Consider the following 20,971-nt stretch of genomic DNA (forward strand, 5'->3'; position numbering starts at 1 on the left):
TAAATGGAGAGACATTCCATCTTCATGGATAGGAAGACTCACTATTGCTAAAATGCCAAATTTTCCCAGTATGATCTAGATATTCAATACAATCTCAATCAAAATCACAGCAAGTTATTTTGCGGATATCAACAAACTGATTTTAAAGTTTATATGAAGAGGCAAAAGACCCAGAATAACCAAAATAACATTGAAGGGGAAGAACAAAGTGGAGGGCTCATATTACCTAACTTTAAGAATTACTATAGGGGGGCGCCTGGGTGGCTCAGATGGTTAAGCGTCTGCCTTAGGCTCAGGTCAAGATCCTGGGGTCCTGGGATCGAGTCCCGCATCGGGCTCCCTGCTAGGCGGGGAGCCTGCTTCTCTCCCTCTGCCTCTGCCTCTCTCTCTGACTTTCATGAATAAAAAAAAAAAAAAAAAGAATTACTATAGGGGTGTGCCTGGGCAGCGCAAACGGTTTAGTGTCTGACTCTTGATTTCTGCTCAGGTCATGATCTCAGGGTGGTGAGACAGAACCCATGTCCAGCTTGGGGCTCAGCGCAGAGTCTGCTTGAGATTCTCTCAATCCCTCTCCCTCTGCCCCTCCCCATGATTGTGTGTGCATGCAAAGCACATGCGCACTCTCTCTTTAAAATAAATAAATAAATAAATCTTTTTAAAAAATTGTTCTAAATTCCATCTAGAAATGCTGAGGGAATATATTTTTATTTTCCATATACTTCATCTACAAAAAACATTCATTATAATGTTTTAATTATAAACAGCACCTGAAATGTAGCAATCTGAATTCTTAAGGTATAGGTATGAACAAATAAAATTATGAATAATTCTACATATAATTCATAAGGAGGAAAGATGCCAATGAACTAAAGAAACACATTGATTAAAAATATTATATTACTGAATTAGTGTTTACTGTATATAGTTTTCAGTGTTCCAAGATGAAAAAGTTCTAGAGTTTTGTTATACATACTTAACATTATTGAACTATACACTTAAAAATGGTTAAGACATCAAATTTAATGTTATGTGGTTTTTTAAAACTTTTATAAAAAAGTTTTAATACTTTATTACAGTATTTGTTAGCATGCTTCATTCAATAACTTAGGAAAGGCCTGAAGTTAATATGCTAAAACATAAAAATAGTAGAAACATCAGCTTCCATATAATTTTCATTTGTGCAAATTATTTCCTTCAAAGACAAAAAAAAGAATAGAGGTTGAAATTGATTTGTTTTTCTTCACATTTCCCCTCATTACTGAACAAAAATGGAAGATTTTTAAGCTTACTTTTAATGCCTTTTATCCTAAAAATTACAGTAAATAAAAGATGAATGACTAGTAAATTTTATCCTTCTCAATAACTGCGTCTAGTGGATGGTTATTACACGATAGCCATAAAGTAAACTTCTTCCATTTAAGTAAGTTAAAAACATGATAAAACACTCCATATTGGCTAGGTTATTTTTACCATGCAATTTCCACTTAATGCTTTTCTATAACCCAATTTCAAAAATTATACAGAACACTGTTGAGGCAATGAAGTCTCTGCTTCTGAGAGAAGTTAAAAAAAAAAGACACCAGATTTATTTTCACGGTGGTTTATTCTAGCACAGTATAAGAAAAATGAAAAATAAAAAAGAAGCAAAGTTGAAAACAAACATAGGTTTTCCCTTACTGTCAAATTTACTAAATACACCACTCATTAGTCATCTCCATTAACAAAAGATGTGTGTATGTTGGTGTGTGTGTGAGTGTCTGGATGTGTATGACATGCCTAAAGTTTCACCATAATAATCCTGAAATAGCACAAGCTAAAACAGGCTCTCACTTCAAAATGTAATAGTCCATTTAAATCAACAATCTAGAAGATCCCTGTTCCAATATGGGACCACAGAGTCGTTAATGAACAAATACAGAGCCAGTTTTCCTAAAAATGAGATACATAAACTACTGGTAATAATAAACCTTAAGTGGTACACTTAACCCAGGAGAGAGGACAAAGCATGTTTCTGGGGAACAAGGGTCTCCTCTAATCATATTTGCTTCTATAATGGTTTGGTACTAAAAACCATACCACTGATGAATCTCAAATGTGCTTGAATCCCTAGAACATTTGATATTTAATAACAGAAGCCAGTGGCCTAGTGAATTATACCCTCTTTGGTCCATGAGACCAAGAAATTTAAAGAATTAAATTTTATTAGAATAAGCTAAAGAAAATAAATAAATCTTCCTGTGTACACTGCTAGACAACTCTAAATTATGAAAAGCTGGAGAATATGTACCTGAATTCATTTAGGGCATCAACTATTCGATTATATGCCAAACTCCTCTGACTGGCATCCGCTGATCTCCGGCTCATTTTCATAGCCTTGGAAGCAATCAAATAGTTAATTCTTACACTGATCACAGGCAAACAATGGGAGGAAAAAAAAGTGAAAGACAAAATCACTTATTTCCACAACACTCTACCATCACGTAAAGAAGGCACATACATTTATAGTGGCTTTCTTTTTTGCATCTTTGATCATTAACAATTAAAATAAAATTCAAAATTTTCAAATGTTAAATCTCTTATTGTACCTGTCAAATGGCAGAATATCAACACACACACAAAAAAACTGATGTTGACATAAAACTACTTTTTTTTTTTTTACTACAGAGCAAGATACAACGATACCTCAGTAACAAAAGCTCATGGCTTCCTCTAGTATTTTCACAGATAATGGCTTGTTAAGTAAACATTTTTAAAAATCTAAAACATCAGGATTCTACTGAAAGATATCTCAAGTTATTAATAATATTTGCTCTCTTAAAAACATATTTAGCCAAGGTTGAGAGGCCTTGCTTTAGGTGGACAAAAAGTGGATCACGATTAGGATATGAATGTCAAAAAGAACTATGTAATTGTTTAGACATTTTAAAGAGAATGGATTTCTGCATTATTTAGGTAATCAAAAATCAATTTAAAAAAATTTAAACATATATTTCAGAGGTCAGACTACTTTAAGACCAGAAATCATGTTCATGTACACCCAAAAGCTTCAGAAGGTAAAAGTGAAACTTTGTTTTTACAAACTGTTGAGATTCCCATTTTTTTTTAAAAAAAAAAGTGAATATTCTTTAGCTAGAATTGAACACTATTCTCAACTTTACCAGCAGTAAAAATTTAAAATTACAGTATAGATCTCAAAAGCACAAACTTCAAAATAGTTCCCAAGGTACCCAGAAACAAAATCCATATATTTTCATTTAAAAAAACAAAACAAAACAATAAGTGATACTGTCAAAACTGGCCCTAAAAGAAAACTTCTTTGGATGGTCCAGTGTTTACTATATTCTATCGATAATTAACAGCTATAGAACTTTTAAAATTAAGTTCTGTTTATTTATATAAAGGTATTCATTCATTAAGCTTTATCTTTCAGCTATAATAAGAAATGAGATGTTAAACTTGTTGAACAAATATCGAAACAACTGTAAGGTACTGCAATGTACGCTTTCAGATTATAAAATGGTCAAAGCATTAAAACATTTAAAAAGTAATCTTTAATGAGTTCTATATTGCCTGAATATTTCAAGTTTTATGCAAAACTTGAACCAATTCTCCCAGTAACTCAAAACGTCAGTTCAGCCGCAGCTAAATATTGTGTATTCACTTTGGCAACATCAGATTTTTTACAAAAAGGGACAGCCGCCAACTGAAGAAAATGTCACCAAGGTCTAACTTCTGAAAGCCTAAGTGAAAATGGCCTTTACTCATTTGTTCAAATAAAGATGTATTGCTAATGATCTATTTGTCTTTTGGCGGATTTAATGTGAATAACAAACATCAATGTATTCTCTAGAGGCAGATGAGCCTCAGTCACTGCTGGGCTACTGAAATGCATCCTCTGCTTTCTAGGCCTTTCTAACTGGTCTTCCTCTCTATAGCCTCTTATTCTACGCTCTTAAAAAACATACTGCTAAATGAATCTTCCTAAAGCACAATTTGGAGACAGCTTTAGTAACAAAGTCAAAACTTCTGGCTAGCATTCTAGATTCTTTGTGGTCTGGCTCCCATTAATTCTGCCAGCCATACCATCCACTACCCCTCTTCTATCCTTTCCCTTCCACATACTGTCAATGGGATTAAGAATTTAGTTATACCCACTGATTCATTACTTTAACTTCCTGGGAATCTCTTCTTAAAAATAATATGGAAACTTCACCACGATGTTAATTACAGTGTAGCTATAATTGTGAAAAAGTAGAAATGACCTAATAGAAAAACTATTACTTAACTTGAGGAAATCCTCTCAAATATATTTAAGAACACTTTACAATGACACGAGAAGTGTATATGTTACAATGATGAGTTTTTAAAAATAGGCCACATCATTAAATATGGACACAGAACAATCCCAATGAAGTAAAAAAAACAATATACATAGAAAAGGCCTGGGAAGGCTTTCAGCAAAATGTTACAGAGTTATTTTGGGTGGCAATTTTCTTGCTATTTAGCTACATCCAATTTTCAAAGCTTTATGTTTAAAAAATCCTACATATCCTTTAAGATGCAGTCCAGATGAAACATCTTCTCAATACGAAGTCATTTCCTATGAACAACTTTGCTTGTCTTTCTTTTTTATTCTTATGTCCTATCTTGTATTCACCATCTTCTTACTTGTATATAAATTTATTATATACACTATCAGCAGCATGAGACACAACTAATCACTCCTACCTTCTTAAAACATTCCATTCATTTGGCTCCCCTCAAAAAAGTATTCTATCTTGTTTTTCCTATTACTTGAATGGCCAATCACACTTCCTTCTGTGGTTCTTTCTCAACTCTTCAAATTTTAACTGAAATACTCCACAAATCAAGCCTAGGATCTCCTCTCCTTTCTTCTATCCCTCAGTTTCATGGCTTTAAATACCATCAATACATTGTTGACTAGCTAGCCTGGACCTTTCCCCTAAACTCTAGACTCATATAACCACTTAGATGTCCAAGAGGCATTTCAAACACCTGACTTTCCTCCACCCAACCTGTCCCATTTTAGTACTGGCAACTCCATCCTTCTTACTACTCAAGTGAAAAATCTCAAGCCAACCTGTACTGTTCTCTTTCTCGTATACCCCAATTCAGTTCATCAACTAGTCTCATTAGCTCTATTTTCAAAACGTATCCAGAATCCAACCACTGCTCATCAATTCTAACTAAATTGGTTTGAGTATCCACCATCTCTCAATGGATCACTGCAACAGCCTCCTAATTGGTTCCCACAGCATCCACCTTTGCCTCTAGAAATCTATTCTTCACAAGCAATAAGAGTGATCCTCATAAATAATGTCATTCCTCTGCGTGAAACTCTCCAATGATTTCCTGTCTTTCTTAAGGGTAAATGCCAGTGCTCTTACAATGGTATCCCAGAAGTCCCTACATAATCTGAAGTTTCTTCTAAACCAGCCACTTTGGCCTCCTTACTTTGCTCAAACATCACAGTCCTTTGCCCTGCCTGGAAAATTCTTCCCTCAGATAATTGTACCTCACTTCTTCCATATCTCTGGATCAAATGTCATTTTATCAGGAGCCTTCATGACCAGCCAACAAAAATTAGAAGAACTCATCCAGCATTCCTTATAAACCTGTTTTATTTTTCTCCACAGCATTTATTATCATCAAAAATCATATATTTGGGGCACCTGGATGGCTTAATTGGTTAAGTGTCTGACTCTTGATTTTGGCTCAGGTCATGATCTCAGGGTCATGAGATAGAGCCCTGCATCGGGCTCTGCACTGGGCATGGAGCCTGCTTAAGATTCTCTCTCTCCCTCCTCCTCTGCCCTTCTCCCTGCTTGTACATGCATGCTCTCTCTCTCAAAAAAAAAAAAAAAAAAATTTATAATAATAATAAAATTTAAAAAAACATATATATTCATTTGTTTGTTTGCTGTCTCATGAGGTCCAGAGTGTTGCTTTTTTCCCATATTATCTTCAGTTGCTAGTGCTTGCCACATTACAGGCCCTCAGACATTTATTGAATGAACAGATGAATGACTTTATAACATTTATTAAGTAGTAAGCTCCTTGAAAAGAGTTGAAGTCTATTTTGCATCTCCAGAGCACTTTGTAGGGTACTTGCACTGTGGCTGTTAATTTTTCTGCCAAGTGAATAAACATAATACTAAACTAGAAAAATAAGATTCAGAGGAAAATAAAGGACATAAACAAACCAACAATATGACTGTGCTCACCTGTTCTATTGCACTCTTTAGTTTGTTCATGTGGCTTTCAAAGAGAGGAAAATGTGAAAAAAAGAACTCATTAAATTTGTTATTTTCATCTTCATCTTTGGATAATGAAAAGATTACCCCAATTGCAATCTTCTTTTTCCTCACAATTCCTGGGTTAGGGCCACAGCTTTCATCTGATAGATTAAAGCTTTCTTCTATAGACCTTAAAAATAAATGTTTTTTTAAATTAAAAAATACAAAAATAATTAAATTCACAATATAATTCCTTGCTAATTAAATGTAGACTAAAGATCTTTTTCTGTTTTATCAAGTAAATCTAAAAATGCATATCAACTGTTATCTCTTTAAGAAATCTACTGGCTATTCCTTCATGCTCACTTTTTTATAGGAAATTTTAACAGACAGTCACATTGGGAACATTTTTGTTCAATTAGAAGTCACTAAAAAAGGAGATAACCTCCAAATCATAACCAATCTAAAAAGGCCTGAATTTTTAGGTTTATAGATGAGTCTGATATAATTCACTGTTCTGTGATCTACTTGTGTTTCTCCTTTTGATTCCAGAAATAAAATTTAAAAAATCAAGGACTAAAGGGAATAAGTAAAAGGGGAAACAAGAAGCTGCATTATCTATAGTTGCTTAACATACACTTAAAAAAAGATCTTTCAAGAATGATTTAACTTGCATAATTACAAACATGAAAAACTGAAATATCAAAACATGCAGTACATTAATCAAACACCTAAACAGAAGAGTTAAAACTATAAAACTTTTAGAAAAAAATAGGGTAGGGGCGCCTGGGTGGCTCAGTCGGTTGAGCGACTGCCTTCGGCTCAGGTCATGATCCTGGAGTCCCGGGATCAAGTCCCGCATTGGGCTCCCGGCTCGGCGGGGAGTCCGCTTCTCCCTCTGACCCTTCCCCCTCTCATGCTGTTTCTCTCTCGCTCGCTCTCTAATAAATAAATAAAATCTTAAAAAAAGAAAAAAATAGGGTAAAAGTTTTATGATACTGAATTTGGCAACGACTTCCTGGATATAACACCCAAAAGTACAGATACCAAAAGAAAAAAAGAGATAAACTGGACTACATAAAATTAAAAACCGCTGTGTATCAAAGGACACTGTCAACAGAATAAACAGACTACCCATGGAATGGGAAAAAATACTGCCAAGCATATGTCTGATAAAGGATTAGTATCTAGAATATATAAGGAACTCCTATACCTCAACAACAAAAAAAACAAACAACCTAAATAAAAAATGGGCACAACACTTGTACAGACATTTCTCCAAAAGACAGACACATGGCCAAAAAGCACACACACAAAAAATACTCAATATCACTAGCCATTAGTGAAATGCAAATCAAAACCACAACGAGATACCACTTCACACCCACTAGGATGGCTATTATCCAAAAAACAAAAAATGACTATTGGAAAGAATGTGGGGAAATTAGAATTCTTGTGCATTTGTGGTAAGAATGTAAAAATGGAACAGCCACTGTAGAAAACAGTATGGAATTTCTTCAAAAATTTAACCATAGAATTACCCTATCACCCAGCAATTCCACTTCTGGGTATATACCCAAAAAGAATGAAAGGAGGGACTCAAAGAGGGTATTTGTATACCCATGTTCATATCAGCATTATTTGCAAAAGCCAAAAGATGGAAGCAATCCAATTAGCAATAATCGCACCTTGGATAAGCTCCATTGGCTACTCTGCTGTCACTGTGCAAAGCTAGGTGGAAGCAAACCAAATGTCCATCAACAGATAAGTGGATAAATAAAATGTGATACATACATACAATGGAATATTAATCAGCCCTAAAAAGGGATAAAATCCTGATACATGCAACAACATGGATGAACCTTGAAGACATGCTAAGTGAAATAAGCTACACATAAAAGGACAAATATTGTATGATTCTACTTATATGAGGTTTCTAAAGTATTTCTCAAATTCAGAGAGACAAAAAATAATTTTTTGAATGGTAGATGCCAGGAGCCAAGGGTGGGGAGGAATGGGGAGTTACTGTTTAATGCATACAGCTTCAGTCTGGGGAAATAAAAAAGTTCTGGACATGCACAGCGACGATGGTTGCACAACAGTGTGAAGTTACTTATAAGGTCACTGAACTATACACTCATACCGGTTAAAACTACCAATAATTTTTAAAATGTAATACATTTAAAAAGTTTCAAGACTTAAAATACACAAAATATAAGCCCAGGCTCTAAAAAAAAAAAAACCATTCAGAATTGTGTTTAAGGAACTATTCAGGGCACCTGGGTGGCTCGGTTGGGTGACTGCCTTCAGCTCAGGTCATAATACTGGAGTCCCAGGATCGAGTCCCAAGTTGGGCTCCCTGCTCAGCGGGGAGTCTGCTTCTCCCTCTGACACTCCCCCCCATGCTCTCTCTCTCTCTCTTTCTCATTCTTTCTCTCAAATAAATAAAATCTTAAAAAAAAAATAAGGACCTATTCAATTTTATTATAAAGTAAAGGTTCCAACTTACCATCTAGGAAATACCCCATTCTCCAAACTTGTTGTTTGGCTGCGTCGCCAACGTCGCTGGTAACTGCTGGCACAACTTCGGGTAAGTGAGGAGTTTGGAGAGGGAAATGGTGTAATAAGCAAGCTGCTGAGAGATGCTGACAAGTCAAAATAAAAACAAGTATAACGTAAGCATTTAAAAATACGTCAATAATAACTAATCTTTTTTTTAAGATTTTATTTATTTGAGAGAGAGAGATAGCAAGAGAGAGTACAAGCAGGGAGAGGGAAAAAGAGATAGGAGGAAGCAGGCTTTCCGCTGAGCAGGAAGCATGACATGGGGCTCAATCTCAGAACCCTGGGATCGTGACCTGAGCCGAAGGCAGAAGCTTAACCAACTGAGCCACCCAGAGGCCCCAAGATAAATTTCTTTTTAACAAATTTAACAGTAGTGACTCAAATTTTTCATTTTGCTTCATGAGCTTCTAAACTTTCCATTTAAAAAAATAACGTCATTGTTGAAGTCCCAGAGGAGAAAAATCATATACTAATAGTGCATTGGCAAGAGACTCTGAGACATTCCCCTTTTTATATTATTACTCCCACCCCTACTTCAGAAGAAAGGGCTAATTTAAAACAAGCATTATCTCTTTGGCCATGAGACTGTCCCCTAGCTTAGCTGAACACTTAGTCCTTAAATTAAAAGAAGTATGATGTGATTCAGGTTTTTAAAATTTAAATTCTAGTTAGTTAACAGAGTATAATATTAGTTTCAGGTGTACAATATAGTGATTCAGCAGTTCCACACAACATACCTTGCTCATCACAACAAGTGCATGCCTTAATTCCCACCCCCTATTTAACCCATCCCCCCACCCACCTCCCTTCTGGTAACCATCAGTTCTCTGTAGTTAAGAGTCTGTTTCTTGTTTTGCTTCTCTCTCATTTTTCCCCCTTGCTCGTTTGTTTCTTAGATTCCACATATGAATGAAAGCAAATGTATTTGTCTTTCTCTCACTGACTTTTTTCACTTAGCTCAATACTCTGTAGCTCCATCTATATTGTTGTAAATGGAAGAGTTTATTCTTTTTTATGGCTTAGTAATATTCCACTGTATAAATTAACCAAATCTTCTTTATTCTACTCATCAGTTGATGGATACTCCATCATCTGTTTCCATAACTTGGCTACTGTAGATAATGCTGCTATAAACATGCATTGTAAACTGTATAAATGTGCATTAATTCTCTGAATTAATATTTTTATAGTACAATTGCTGGATTGCTGTGATTCATTTTAATGAAGCAGCTAGATTTTAAGAACAAAAGCTGTATTTGAAAATTAGTGTTTAGGGCGCCTGGGTGGCTCAGTTGGTTAAGCGACTGCTTTCGGCTCAGGTCATGATCCTGGAGTCCCTGGATCGAGTCCCGCATCGGGCTCCCTGCTCGGCGGGGAGCCTGCTTCTCCCTCTGACCCTACCCCCTCTCATGTGCTCTATCTCTCTCATTCTCTCTGTCTCAAACAAATAAATAAAATCTTAAAAAAAAAAAAAAGAAAATTAGTGTTTGAATGTCATTTGAAGATGTTATTTAAAAGCACATCATCTTATCCCTGTCACAATGGCTAGAATCAAATAAACAAGAAATAACAAGTGTTGACAAGGATATGAAGAGAAAGGACCCTCATGCACTGTTGGTGGAAATGCAAACTGGTACAGCCACTATGGAAAACAGTATGGAGGTTCCTCAAAAAACTAAAAAGCGAAATACCATATGATTCAGTAATTCCACTACTGGGTGTTTACCCAAAGAAAACAAAAACACTAATCTAAAAAGATATATGCACTCCTAAGTTTACTGCAGCATTATTTACAATAGCCAAGATATGGAAGCAATCCAAGTGTCCACTGATAGATGAAGAAATAAAGAAGATGTATACAATATTAGCCAATCATAAAATAGAATGAGATTTTGCCATTTGAAACAACACAGACAAACCCAGAGGGTATGATGCTAAGTGCAGTAAGTCAGACAGAGAAAGACAAATACCATATAATTTCACTTATATGTGGAATCTAAAAAACAAAACAAACAAAAAGCAGAAAGAGACCCATTAACACAGAACAAACTGATGGTTGCCAGAGAGAAGGGGGTTGGATGGGAAGGGCAAAATGGGTAAGGGGGAGTGGGAGATACAAGCTTCCACTTATGGAATGAGTAAGTCACAGGGATAAAAAGGACAGCTGAGGGAAGAGTCAGTGGTACTGTAACTGTTGTATGGTGGTAGATGGGAGTTATACCGTGGTAAGCACAGCATAATGAGTAGAGTTGTCAAATCACTATGCTGTACATCTAAAACAGATGTAACATTGGGTGTTAAACTATACTTACAACTATACTTCAATAAAAAGAATAAAAGTAAAATAAAAGTCCCATTAACCCTTGAACATGGATTTGAAATGTGCAGGTCCACTTACACATTTTTTTTTTCAATAAATACAGTGTAGTATTGTAAATGTATTTTCTCTTCTTTTTTATTTTCTTAACCACGTTTTTCTCTACCTTATATTATTGTAAAAATACAGTATACAATACATATAACATAAAATATATGTTAATTGACTGTTCATGTTATCAGTAAGGCTTCCAGTCAACAGTAGGCTATTAGCAGTTGAGTTTTTAGCAAGTCAAAAGTTATATACAGACTTTTTTACTGCACAGGCGGAGGAGAGGTTTGCGCCCCTCACCCCTGCATTACTCAAGGGTCAACTGTACTCATGAATTGTTTCTGCACAGGTAGTCAAGCCTCTGAATGTTTAACCCCTTTCTGTAACAGTCATGACTATACCTACTAAGATCCAAAAAGAGAAAATCTTATAGATTACTCTCTGAAGCATTCTAAGGGGTGAAAGACATTCCAATAGAACCCATTATGGTTATAATTGCTGCAATCCCCTAATTGTGAGGATTATTCTCTTCCCAAAACCCCCTCTCTCCAGAAACTCTTTTTCTTGCCTGGAGTGTCAAAAGCTACAACCCTTTGTTTTTCCTTAGACTAGGAATCCTCTCCTTCTCTATGTTGGATCTAGAGAGGAAAAGACATTAAGGGCTTGCTTTTGTTTGGCAATATTTTAAATTCCCATCTTCATAATTACACCACATACTGAAAATTTCTGAGGTAATCAAAAACAGGGAAGCACATCAGATGATATATTACTTTTGGACATCAGGAGTGAAAACTAAAAGCCTGTCATTATGAAGATCTGTTCATTTCAATTCTCGCTAACAAATCCAATGATAAAGGTTAGAGCTTTATGTGCCATACAACTATCTGGATAGTCAATGAATTAATTCTAAACCATTTCCTTGAAAAGACCACATTTTTATCAGTATTATAAGTAAGTATTGTAAAACTCTGTAGTCTAAGACTGGATATGTATAACTAACCTGGGTATGGCTTCAGTGAAAAATCAAATGCTAATCTAAATTTGGAAAAAACTCTGTGTTACCAAATTCTGGTATTAAAAATAACCCTACTGGAAAAAGAAGAAGATACACAATTAATTTAAAAGGTGTATGTGAATTTATGGCTTGAAAAAGATTTACAGATCTATCCAGCCAGGCCCTTCAATTTATAGCTAAAGAAAATGAAGTACAGATATTAATTTATCACCTCTAAAATCTTGGATAAAATAATAAGAACTAAATTCCTATCAAAGAAGAGAAAACTAAATCTCTAGATTACATAGAAGCAATGAGTATTAGAAGAAATATACACTAGATTAGTTCCTAAGAACAAAAATAAAAAAGTCAATTAGAAAAGGGTGAGATTATTTGAAAGATCAAGATTTTTCATATTAGAGAAGTAGTTCTCAACTCTAGCTATCCATCAGAATGAGGTATTGAGTTTTTCATTTTGTTTTGTTTTTCAAATACAGTTGCATAAGCCTTTCTCTAGGCTACATGATAGTCTTGGAGTACAGTTTAGGCATGTGAAACTTTTTTTTAAACCTCTTGTTATTCTAATGCATACCTAGGGATTACAATTCTGGTAAATTTGGACTTCCCATCTATACTCAAAACTGAATTATAAACAATTTAGACAGCAGAGCCATATAATGTGACAGTTCATATGGATAAAACACAGTGGATAAAAGTTTCTCATACCTAACAATAATGCAAGCCTAAGATACTCCTTTCTTTTACGCTATCTCTGGGCCCTGACAAACACTTTTCCTTTTAACTGGAAAGCCCTTCTTCCATGCCTTTGCCTGGATAACTCCTACTTAATTCTCAAAACACAACTCAAGTATTATCCTTCTGTAAAGCATTACTGGCGCCCTGCCCCTGGCCAAGGCTAAGTTAGGTTTCCTTTCCCTAAACCTCTCTGCACAGGTCTATCAGAACACAACACACAATGAAGGACAATTTTCCTGACTGTTCTCTCTGTAAACTCTGGGCTCCTTAAAGGTAGAATGTGAGGTTTACTTTTTTTTTTTTTCTTTTAATCTCCTGCATGTTTCAATAAAGGTTAGTCCATATTTTGGAGTCCATATTTGAAAGCAATATATATATAGCATTGGTTCAAAATGCCTAAGCTTTTCTGGGCAAGAGACAGTCTGACAACTTAAAACTCCAGTTAAGAGCAAGCAGATATAAGCAAATGTGTTTTTTCTACTATGCCATTTAAGCCATCTCTTGAGCAACATTTTTTTCTTATACTGGCTAAGTCTAAGCCAATGTCCATTCATCTAGGCCATACTCCACCAGGCACATGTAACACTAAACATGAAAATTTTAAATTTTACATATTTCTCCGTCATTACAATTCTCTTCTAAGGCTAATATCAATACTAACAAACTGTGTACACGAAATTGGATGATAAAGGAAAAAATAAAAATCATTGTTGGCTAACAGTGATCTCATAAGAAAACTAGATTAACACATGAACCTGGCATTACCAGAGCGTGCTATGCCACTGTCTCGGTCTTCATTCAGCTCTCTTCCAGGCATGTCCATTGGGTTGCTGTGAACTGTGAATTAAGACAAAACTGTCAGTTAAAGCATATAATGCTATTCAGCGTGACGTTGCTTCTTTTATATAGCAAATGAAATCATGCTCATCTCACTGCATTCCTTTATTTTTTTCAATAGCATGGCACAAACCCAACACCAAGAGCTATTACTCAGTTGAACAAGCTTTGAGATCTAGGTGAAGATTGACATATAATATGAAAATATGATATAATATCTAAAGAAGCAAGGGATGACTAAAAGGAAGATACTCAAAATACGCTACTAAATGACTAAAAAGCATGCTACTGAACAATAAGAATGATTCCTGCAGGCAAATAATGGGTATATGATGTTTCACTTTACTATTCTGCCAATATTAATGTATCTTTAAAAATTCCTCAAAATAAAAATTTTAAGAAAATTATTTGAATAGTATGATCCAAATTAAATTATGTGTTTTTTTAGAAAGGTTCATTCTAGCTGACACATGGCTAATATAATTTTTTGCCCATTTTTCATATTTTTCAAATTTTCTGTAATAAATATGTATTGTTCCTATCTCATATTTGTAAGGAAAGTAAATATTAATTAAAACAAAAAGTTAGATACAACTCCCTGGATACAAGGCATAAACACACTCTATAATCATCAATTTAATGACATAAATACACTCACATATACCTTTTAGAGGTCAATATAGTGGTGCTTGTTCATCTAAATCTTAGCTCTAAGAGAAATCGTTCTTATGGAATAACACAGATCAGAAATTTTAAAATAATAACAGAGGACATTTTCTGCAATTGGTGAACTATGAGTACACAAAATTACTCAGCCATGGAAACAAGAGAGTGTCACATGAGAAATTCTAGCTGGTATTATAAGAAATAATGTTCATACTAAAATTTGGTTTAGGATTCTAAAGTTAAAATCATTATTTTATAATGAGATAAGAAATAACAAACTGAAATTTCATGAAAATGTCAATTCTACTGATAACTGAAAATTTCTGGAAAGTTTTAAGAACATACTCAGTAGAAAGGAATTAAGTTATTACACTTGCTAAACAATGTTTTCTTAACCACACCCTCCCCAAATGCATTTATCTGCTCTCTTGTTTCCACAGCTTAACTACAGATTCTAGCCACTGGAGCACACCAACTAGTCTACCCACACAGCACATTGCAAACCTGCAAAGAAAGAGGCGCTCCTGATCAGGCGGAGCGGACCCTGTTCAGAGAATGCCCGCCTGGGGCTGCAGAACTGTGAAAGACCTACATGGCAAAAACGTAAAATATATATGAAAGAGGGCTGTTAGAGAAGCCACAAAGCGTCAGGAATAAAGGGTGAGCTTAGGCAGCACAAATGCAGACCAAGAGATATGGATAGAAGCTTTTAAACTGAGTAAGAATAATTCAAGCTGGCTTCCCTTCTTTAAAACAGGATGGTTTCTCTCTGGTCATAGCTTATGTCAAACAACAATTTCGTGCCTACTTACTAATAAATCTGTATATAATAATAACCTTCCACAATACAAGGTAAAAGTTATTTCAAATGTTCAATCCTTTCTAACCTAAAACAATGCTTTTAAAGATTCAAAAAAGCACAGTAATGTTATCTAAATAATTTGACATTTGCCAAATAAATTTATCTTTTAAAAAGTTAGGTTTGTTTGTTTATTTTTTAAGATTTTATTTATTTATTTGAGAGAGCCCGTGCACGAGAGAGCACGAGAGAGAGAGAAAATGAGAGAGAAAGCATGAGCTGGGCATGGGGGGCAAAGGAAGAGAGAAAAGCAGACTCCCGGCTGAGCATGGAGCCCACAGTGGGGCTCGATCGCAGGACCATGGGACCATGACCTGAGTTGAAGGCAGACACTTAACTGACTGAACCACCCAGCTACCCCAAAAAGTCAGTTGTTTTTTTTTTTTGCTTTTGTTTTTAAAGATTTTATTTATTTATTTGAGAGAGAGAGTGAGAGAGAGAAAGAGCACAAGAGGGGGGAGCAGGAGAGGGAGAAGCAGACTCCCTGCTGAGCAGGTAGCCTGATGCGGGACTCGATCCCGGGACTCCAGGATCATGACCTGAGCCGAAGGCAGTCGCTTAACCAACTGAGCCACCCAGGCGCCCCCCCAAAAGTCAGTTTTAAGATTACAGCATTCTCCTGCCCCTGCAGTAAAGAGAAAAACCACCTAAGTGCTTGGCTGAGAAAAGAGAACACAACATATAACAAAGAGCAGAAAAGGGATCTACTGACAAAGAGGTATCAAACTTGTTTTTTCTAACCTGGTGAAGTTACAAAGTAACTAACTTTGGAAGAAAGCAAAGTTCCTAAACCAAAAGTCAGCCACAATGGAAGCAGGAACACTAACGCAACCTATCAAGGCCAGACTCCCAGCTGTCCAGAAAATATGGCTGCCACACTGGACCAAACACAGAGTCTGAAGACTCAAAGGGGCAACATTATAGCCTGGAAGCAAGCAGCTGGGTTGCCTGCTATGCTTAATCAAGATGGCCTGAAGAGCCACCTAGGAGGTTACCCAGGATAGAATAGGGGCTTTCTGTTTTATCAAGTGACAAATGTATTTTTCAAATTGCTAATGGATATTTTTCTACAACAAGAATTTCTAAAATTATAGTGCATTTGCAGCAATCTTTCTGTGTTTCAACTGTTCAGCTCTTTCTTCAATTCTCTCTAGCTACTTCAAAACTTATCTCTCTCTTTAAACTCCTTCCCTATCTACCTCCTTCCTTACTTTCAGGATATGACTGTCTCCCTCATATGCATGTGTGCACACAAACAAAATTTACTAGATAGGAACTCTCCTGTTTCCTACCACCTTGTCTCCAAACTTAATCAAATTCTGGCCCACCTGTCTCCTTCCTGCTAGAGTTAGGAACCCACTCCTCTCTCCCTTCCAAAGCTAATTCTATGTCAGCTAGGGCCTTCAAAAATCTCACTTTACCACTTCTCTCTCTACCCTTACCCTCCTTATAACCTCCTATTCCATCAACATTTAAACACAGTCAAAACTAGTGGTGCCTGGGTGGCTCAGTTAAGCCTCCGACTCCTGATTTCGGCTCAGGTCATGATCTCAGGGTTGTGAGATCGAGCCCCGCATCAGGCTCCAATGCTGAGCTTGGAGCCTCCTAAGATTGTCTCTCTCCCTGCCCCCCCTTCTCAAAAAAAAATAAAACAAAAAAGTTATTTAAAAAAGCACAGTCAAAACTATTCTCTCCATATATCTAATCTTATATAGTTCAATAGTTCTTAAAATGTGGTCTAAAGACTCCTTAGGGTCCTTGCAACCCTTTCAGGGGTCTGTATAAAACTGTATTTTCTTTTTTTCTTTTTTAAAGATTTTATTTATTTGACAGAGAGAGACACAGCGAGAGAGGGAACACAAGCAGGGGGTGGGGGAGTGGGAGAGGGAGAGGGAGAGGGAGGCTTCCCGCAGAGCAGAGAGCCCGGTGTGGGGCTCGATCCCAGGACCCTGGGATCATGACCTGAGCCGAAGGCAGACGCCTAATGACTGAGCCACCCAGGCGCCCCCTAAAAACTGTATTTTCTTAATACACGTCAACCAAAACAACATAGTACGAGAGAATGAATGCAGAAGCAGATATAAGGATTAAGTTGTATTCTATTAAGCCAGAAATGAAGGAGTTTTGCAAAAATGTAAAACAATGCCACTCTCCTCATAAATTTTCATGGAAAATAGTCATTTCATAACATGTATTTATATTAACATGAAAAAAGTTGTTTTTTTAATGACTTAATAAATTTTAAAATAGTTTTAATTTTTAATACATCATATATCAATAAAGGTAACCCACATAAACAAAAGCTCTCTGTGTTCCTCAGTAATTTCTAAATGCGTAAAAGGTCCTGAGACCAAAAAGAACCACTGCTTAAATCTTGGAAGAAAGAATGACCTCTGAGTCCCTCCTCAACTCTGGCTTCTATTCTCTCCACTGAAACTGCTCACATAGGCCACCAAAAGCCTTCCTACTGATTAATGCAGTCCATACTCTTATATTACCTTATTATATATTTGATGCTGACTAAATTACACTTTGAACTTTTCCCACAGTTCCCAATGATTACACACTAGGTTTTTTCCTTAATCCTCTTATGTGCTTCTCTTCACCTACTCCTTCCTTCTTTAAGCCAGCATTCCCCAGGATTTTATCCTCAACAACCTTTCCTTCTCATTATTTAAGATTTCCTAGGTCACCTCATTCATTCTTACACTTTCACTTATCATTTATAAGTTAATGCTTCACAAATCCATGGTAGATACAGCTAACTGTCTAACAAAGAACTGTGTTCTCCCTTCTATTTTATCAAGTAGTTTCTGAGAAGTTACCCAGCTAGGGATCTTATTTCTAAAATCACCTTATATTATAGGTGAAGTCATGTGATTAGTTACCACTAACAGAATGTGAACAAAACTGATATAGGTCATGTTCACACTGAGGTTGGTTATGAAATGGATGTGCCTTTTCAATACTCAATTCCTTTCCAATGGCTTCGTGCAGCTGAGCACAACCCTGGAAACCACATGTTGAAAAAGGCAGAACTCCAAGAAGGAAGGAGATGGGACCTCTGAAACACTGCTTGGAGAAAAACTGTTTATCAATGAGGAACATCCTTTTGAACTTCACATGACTGGGAAAAAAAAACAAAACTCTACTGCTTTAAAATTATTACATGCTCACTAGTTTTTATGTTACAGCACCTACCACTACATCTACTAACGAACTATAATGGATATCTTTATTTGAATAACCAACCAATACTTCCGTTCCAACATACATAAACCTAAAGTCACCAATTCCTAATTTCTTCTGTTCCTTCTATTGAATGGCACCAATATCCAAGCAATTACACAACCAGACAGTAAAGTGCCACACTTGATTCTTCCTTTCTCCTCCCTTCTTCCATCTAATTTCCAAGTCCTGTCCATTCTATTTCCCATAATGAACCTCTCAACAACTCTCTGTCCTCACTGACACAGTCTTATTCTAGGTCTCCAGTATCTGTCACTTGGATTATCAGAAGGACTCTTCTATTACAGATCTTTTCCTCAATCCCATTGGTTCACTTGAATCCTTTTCCACTGCAATTAGAATACTCTTTTGTAGATATAAAGCTAATCTGATCATATTTCTCTATTCTGACAACTCCTCTGTGGTCACCTTCAGAATGCACCGCAAAGATCTCCAGCTATAAGGAGTATAATTGACTAAGTACCCCAAGCTGATGTGTTCTGACATCTGTTGTGATGTCTGTGCAAGGCCACATATCCCAAAGGCTGTTCCTAGCCAGGGACTGATCACAGCAGACATAGTAAGGCAGACACATTTTGGCAACACATTAGCAATGAACTTTGACTTAAATACTTGGTAGGATAGGACACTTCCATTCAATCTTCTTTCATTTGGGGTCCGACTTGCATCACAATCTGAGGGCTCTCTTGACCTTTCCCAGCTCCCTCCTCATTTTCTCTTACATTGTCATTTTTCCTAATATTATCCTTGCATGTTTAATCGTGTCTTGCACCTGTTAAAAAACAGGTAGAGAACCCAAACTAACACACCCTCACTACTATCCAACTGCTTAAAGCCTAAGTTCAAATTCCTCACTACAGCCCAAAGCACCCTTTCTCATCAACTTCCTACTCACTTTTTTATTTCTTTTAACTCTCTTTACTCCTATTCTTTGCTCCATCAAAGAAGGGGATTTATTCACTTTCTTTCCTCATGCTATCATCTCTTGCTCCTAGGTCTGTGTACACACTACTGCTTTTTCCTAGAATATTTCTGTGCCCAAACACAGGGCTAATCCTTCCAGGTTAGGCTTCACTTCTTCAAGAAAGTCTGGGACTCTCCAGGACTGGATTAGGTACTCTTCCTCATTTCTATCACACCATGCTCTTTAGCATGTCCAAGAATTAACTGCACTCTTTGTATTACTTGTGTGATTCCCACTAACTACTGTATTACTTGTGTGATTCCCACCGTTGAGGCAGGAAGTTGTCTGCTTCGCCACTGCACCCTCGGGGACTAGCAGAGTGCTTAGCATAGAAGAGGTGCTTGAGAAATATTTGCTGATTAACTGGAAATGTAAAGAAAATAAGAAATGGTACTCAAATATCCTTGATTCACAATTACAAACGTGAAAGTAAAAGCCACTCATTATTTAAAGTCTACACTTTTGTAATGGATTAATTTCCTATCCTGTATTAAAACAGAGAAGATGAGTGTATTTAGTATCCATAAGGTAATTTACTATTTTAAGTGATAATGGATTTGTATTACTAAAATAAATAGCTTTTAATTAACCTCTTGAGCTTTGGAAAGTATCAAATTACAAAGAAAAAAGATTCAGTTATCTCCTTGTCACATTTTTACTTTATTAAAACCAATGAAATAGGGGCGCCTGGGTGGCTCAGATGGTTAAGCATCTGCCTTCGGCTCAGGTCATGATCCCAGGGTCCTGGGATCGAGTCCTGCATCGGGCTCTCTGCTCCTTGGGAGCCTGCTTCTCCCTCTGCCTCTCTCTCTCTCTGTCTCTCATGAATAAATAAATAAAATCTTTAAAAAAAAAAACAATGAAATAACTAATCATTTGAGTTATGAAAAAGCAGTACTATTTTTCTAAAAAATGTACAAACTTTCTTTTTTAAAAAGACTTATTTTGAGAGAGAGAGGAAGAGCATGAGAGCAGGGGGAGGGGCAGAGAGAATCTCAAGCAGACTCACCACTGAGCACAAAGCCCGACACGGGGCTTCATCTCACAACCCTGAGATCCTGACCTGAGCCAAAATCAAGAGCTGGACGCTTAACCAACTGAGCCACCCAGGCTCCCCAAAATATGCAAACTTTCTAAAGTACATGCCTGACACTGTAACTAGCCCATACCCCTTGCTGAATAAATGGTTGTTCGTTTGAATGAACATAAATTATAAAAAATAATAGAATGCAATATGGTTCAAGTTGGAAGAAAAACTGTTTCCTGCTTATATATATAACTAATATTTATTAAAATCAATTTGAAATAAAAATTCTCACTGAATAAAGAAAAAGAGAAGTATTTATCCTAGTCTAATTGCTGTCCACGTTCTGGCATGTTAGTTATTTATGTACCAGGAATATGACCAGCATCAATTTAGTTTAGCTTTGTAGGGTAAAACAAATGACTAGAAATT

The 20,971-nt window shown here is 36.2% G+C and overlaps 1 protein-coding gene across 3 annotated transcripts in view; it reads right to left on the minus strand.

Moving 5' to 3' along the window:
• The window catches only part of FNIP1 (folliculin interacting protein 1), a 151,479-nt gene that overhangs the window by 38,051 nt on the left and 92,457 nt on the right, over positions 1-20,971 (minus strand). For 2 of the 3 annotated variants that reach the window (XM_035014068.1, XM_035014069.1), the window contains exons 7-11: positions 14,948-15,031; positions 13,706-13,777; positions 8,767-8,902; positions 6,246-6,447; positions 2,288-2,373 (exon numbers count right to left, since the gene is read on the minus strand). In XM_035014068.1, coding sequence (XP_034869959.1) covers positions 2,288-2,373; positions 6,246-6,447; positions 8,767-8,902; positions 13,706-13,777; positions 14,948-15,031 — 580 coding nt within the window. The remainder of the gene's footprint in view (positions 1-2,287; positions 2,374-6,245; positions 6,448-8,766; positions 8,903-13,705; positions 13,778-14,947; positions 15,032-20,971) is intronic. The other variant, XM_035014070.1, reaches the window with a different exon arrangement.

The sequence above is a fragment of the Mirounga leonina genome, unplaced genomic scaffold (assembly GCF_011800145.1).
Source record: "Mirounga leonina isolate KUSES-001 unplaced genomic scaffold, KU_Mleo_1.0 Mir_168, whole genome shotgun sequence".
NCBI classification, from domain to species: domain Eukaryota; kingdom Metazoa; phylum Chordata; class Mammalia; order Carnivora; family Phocidae; genus Mirounga; species Mirounga leonina.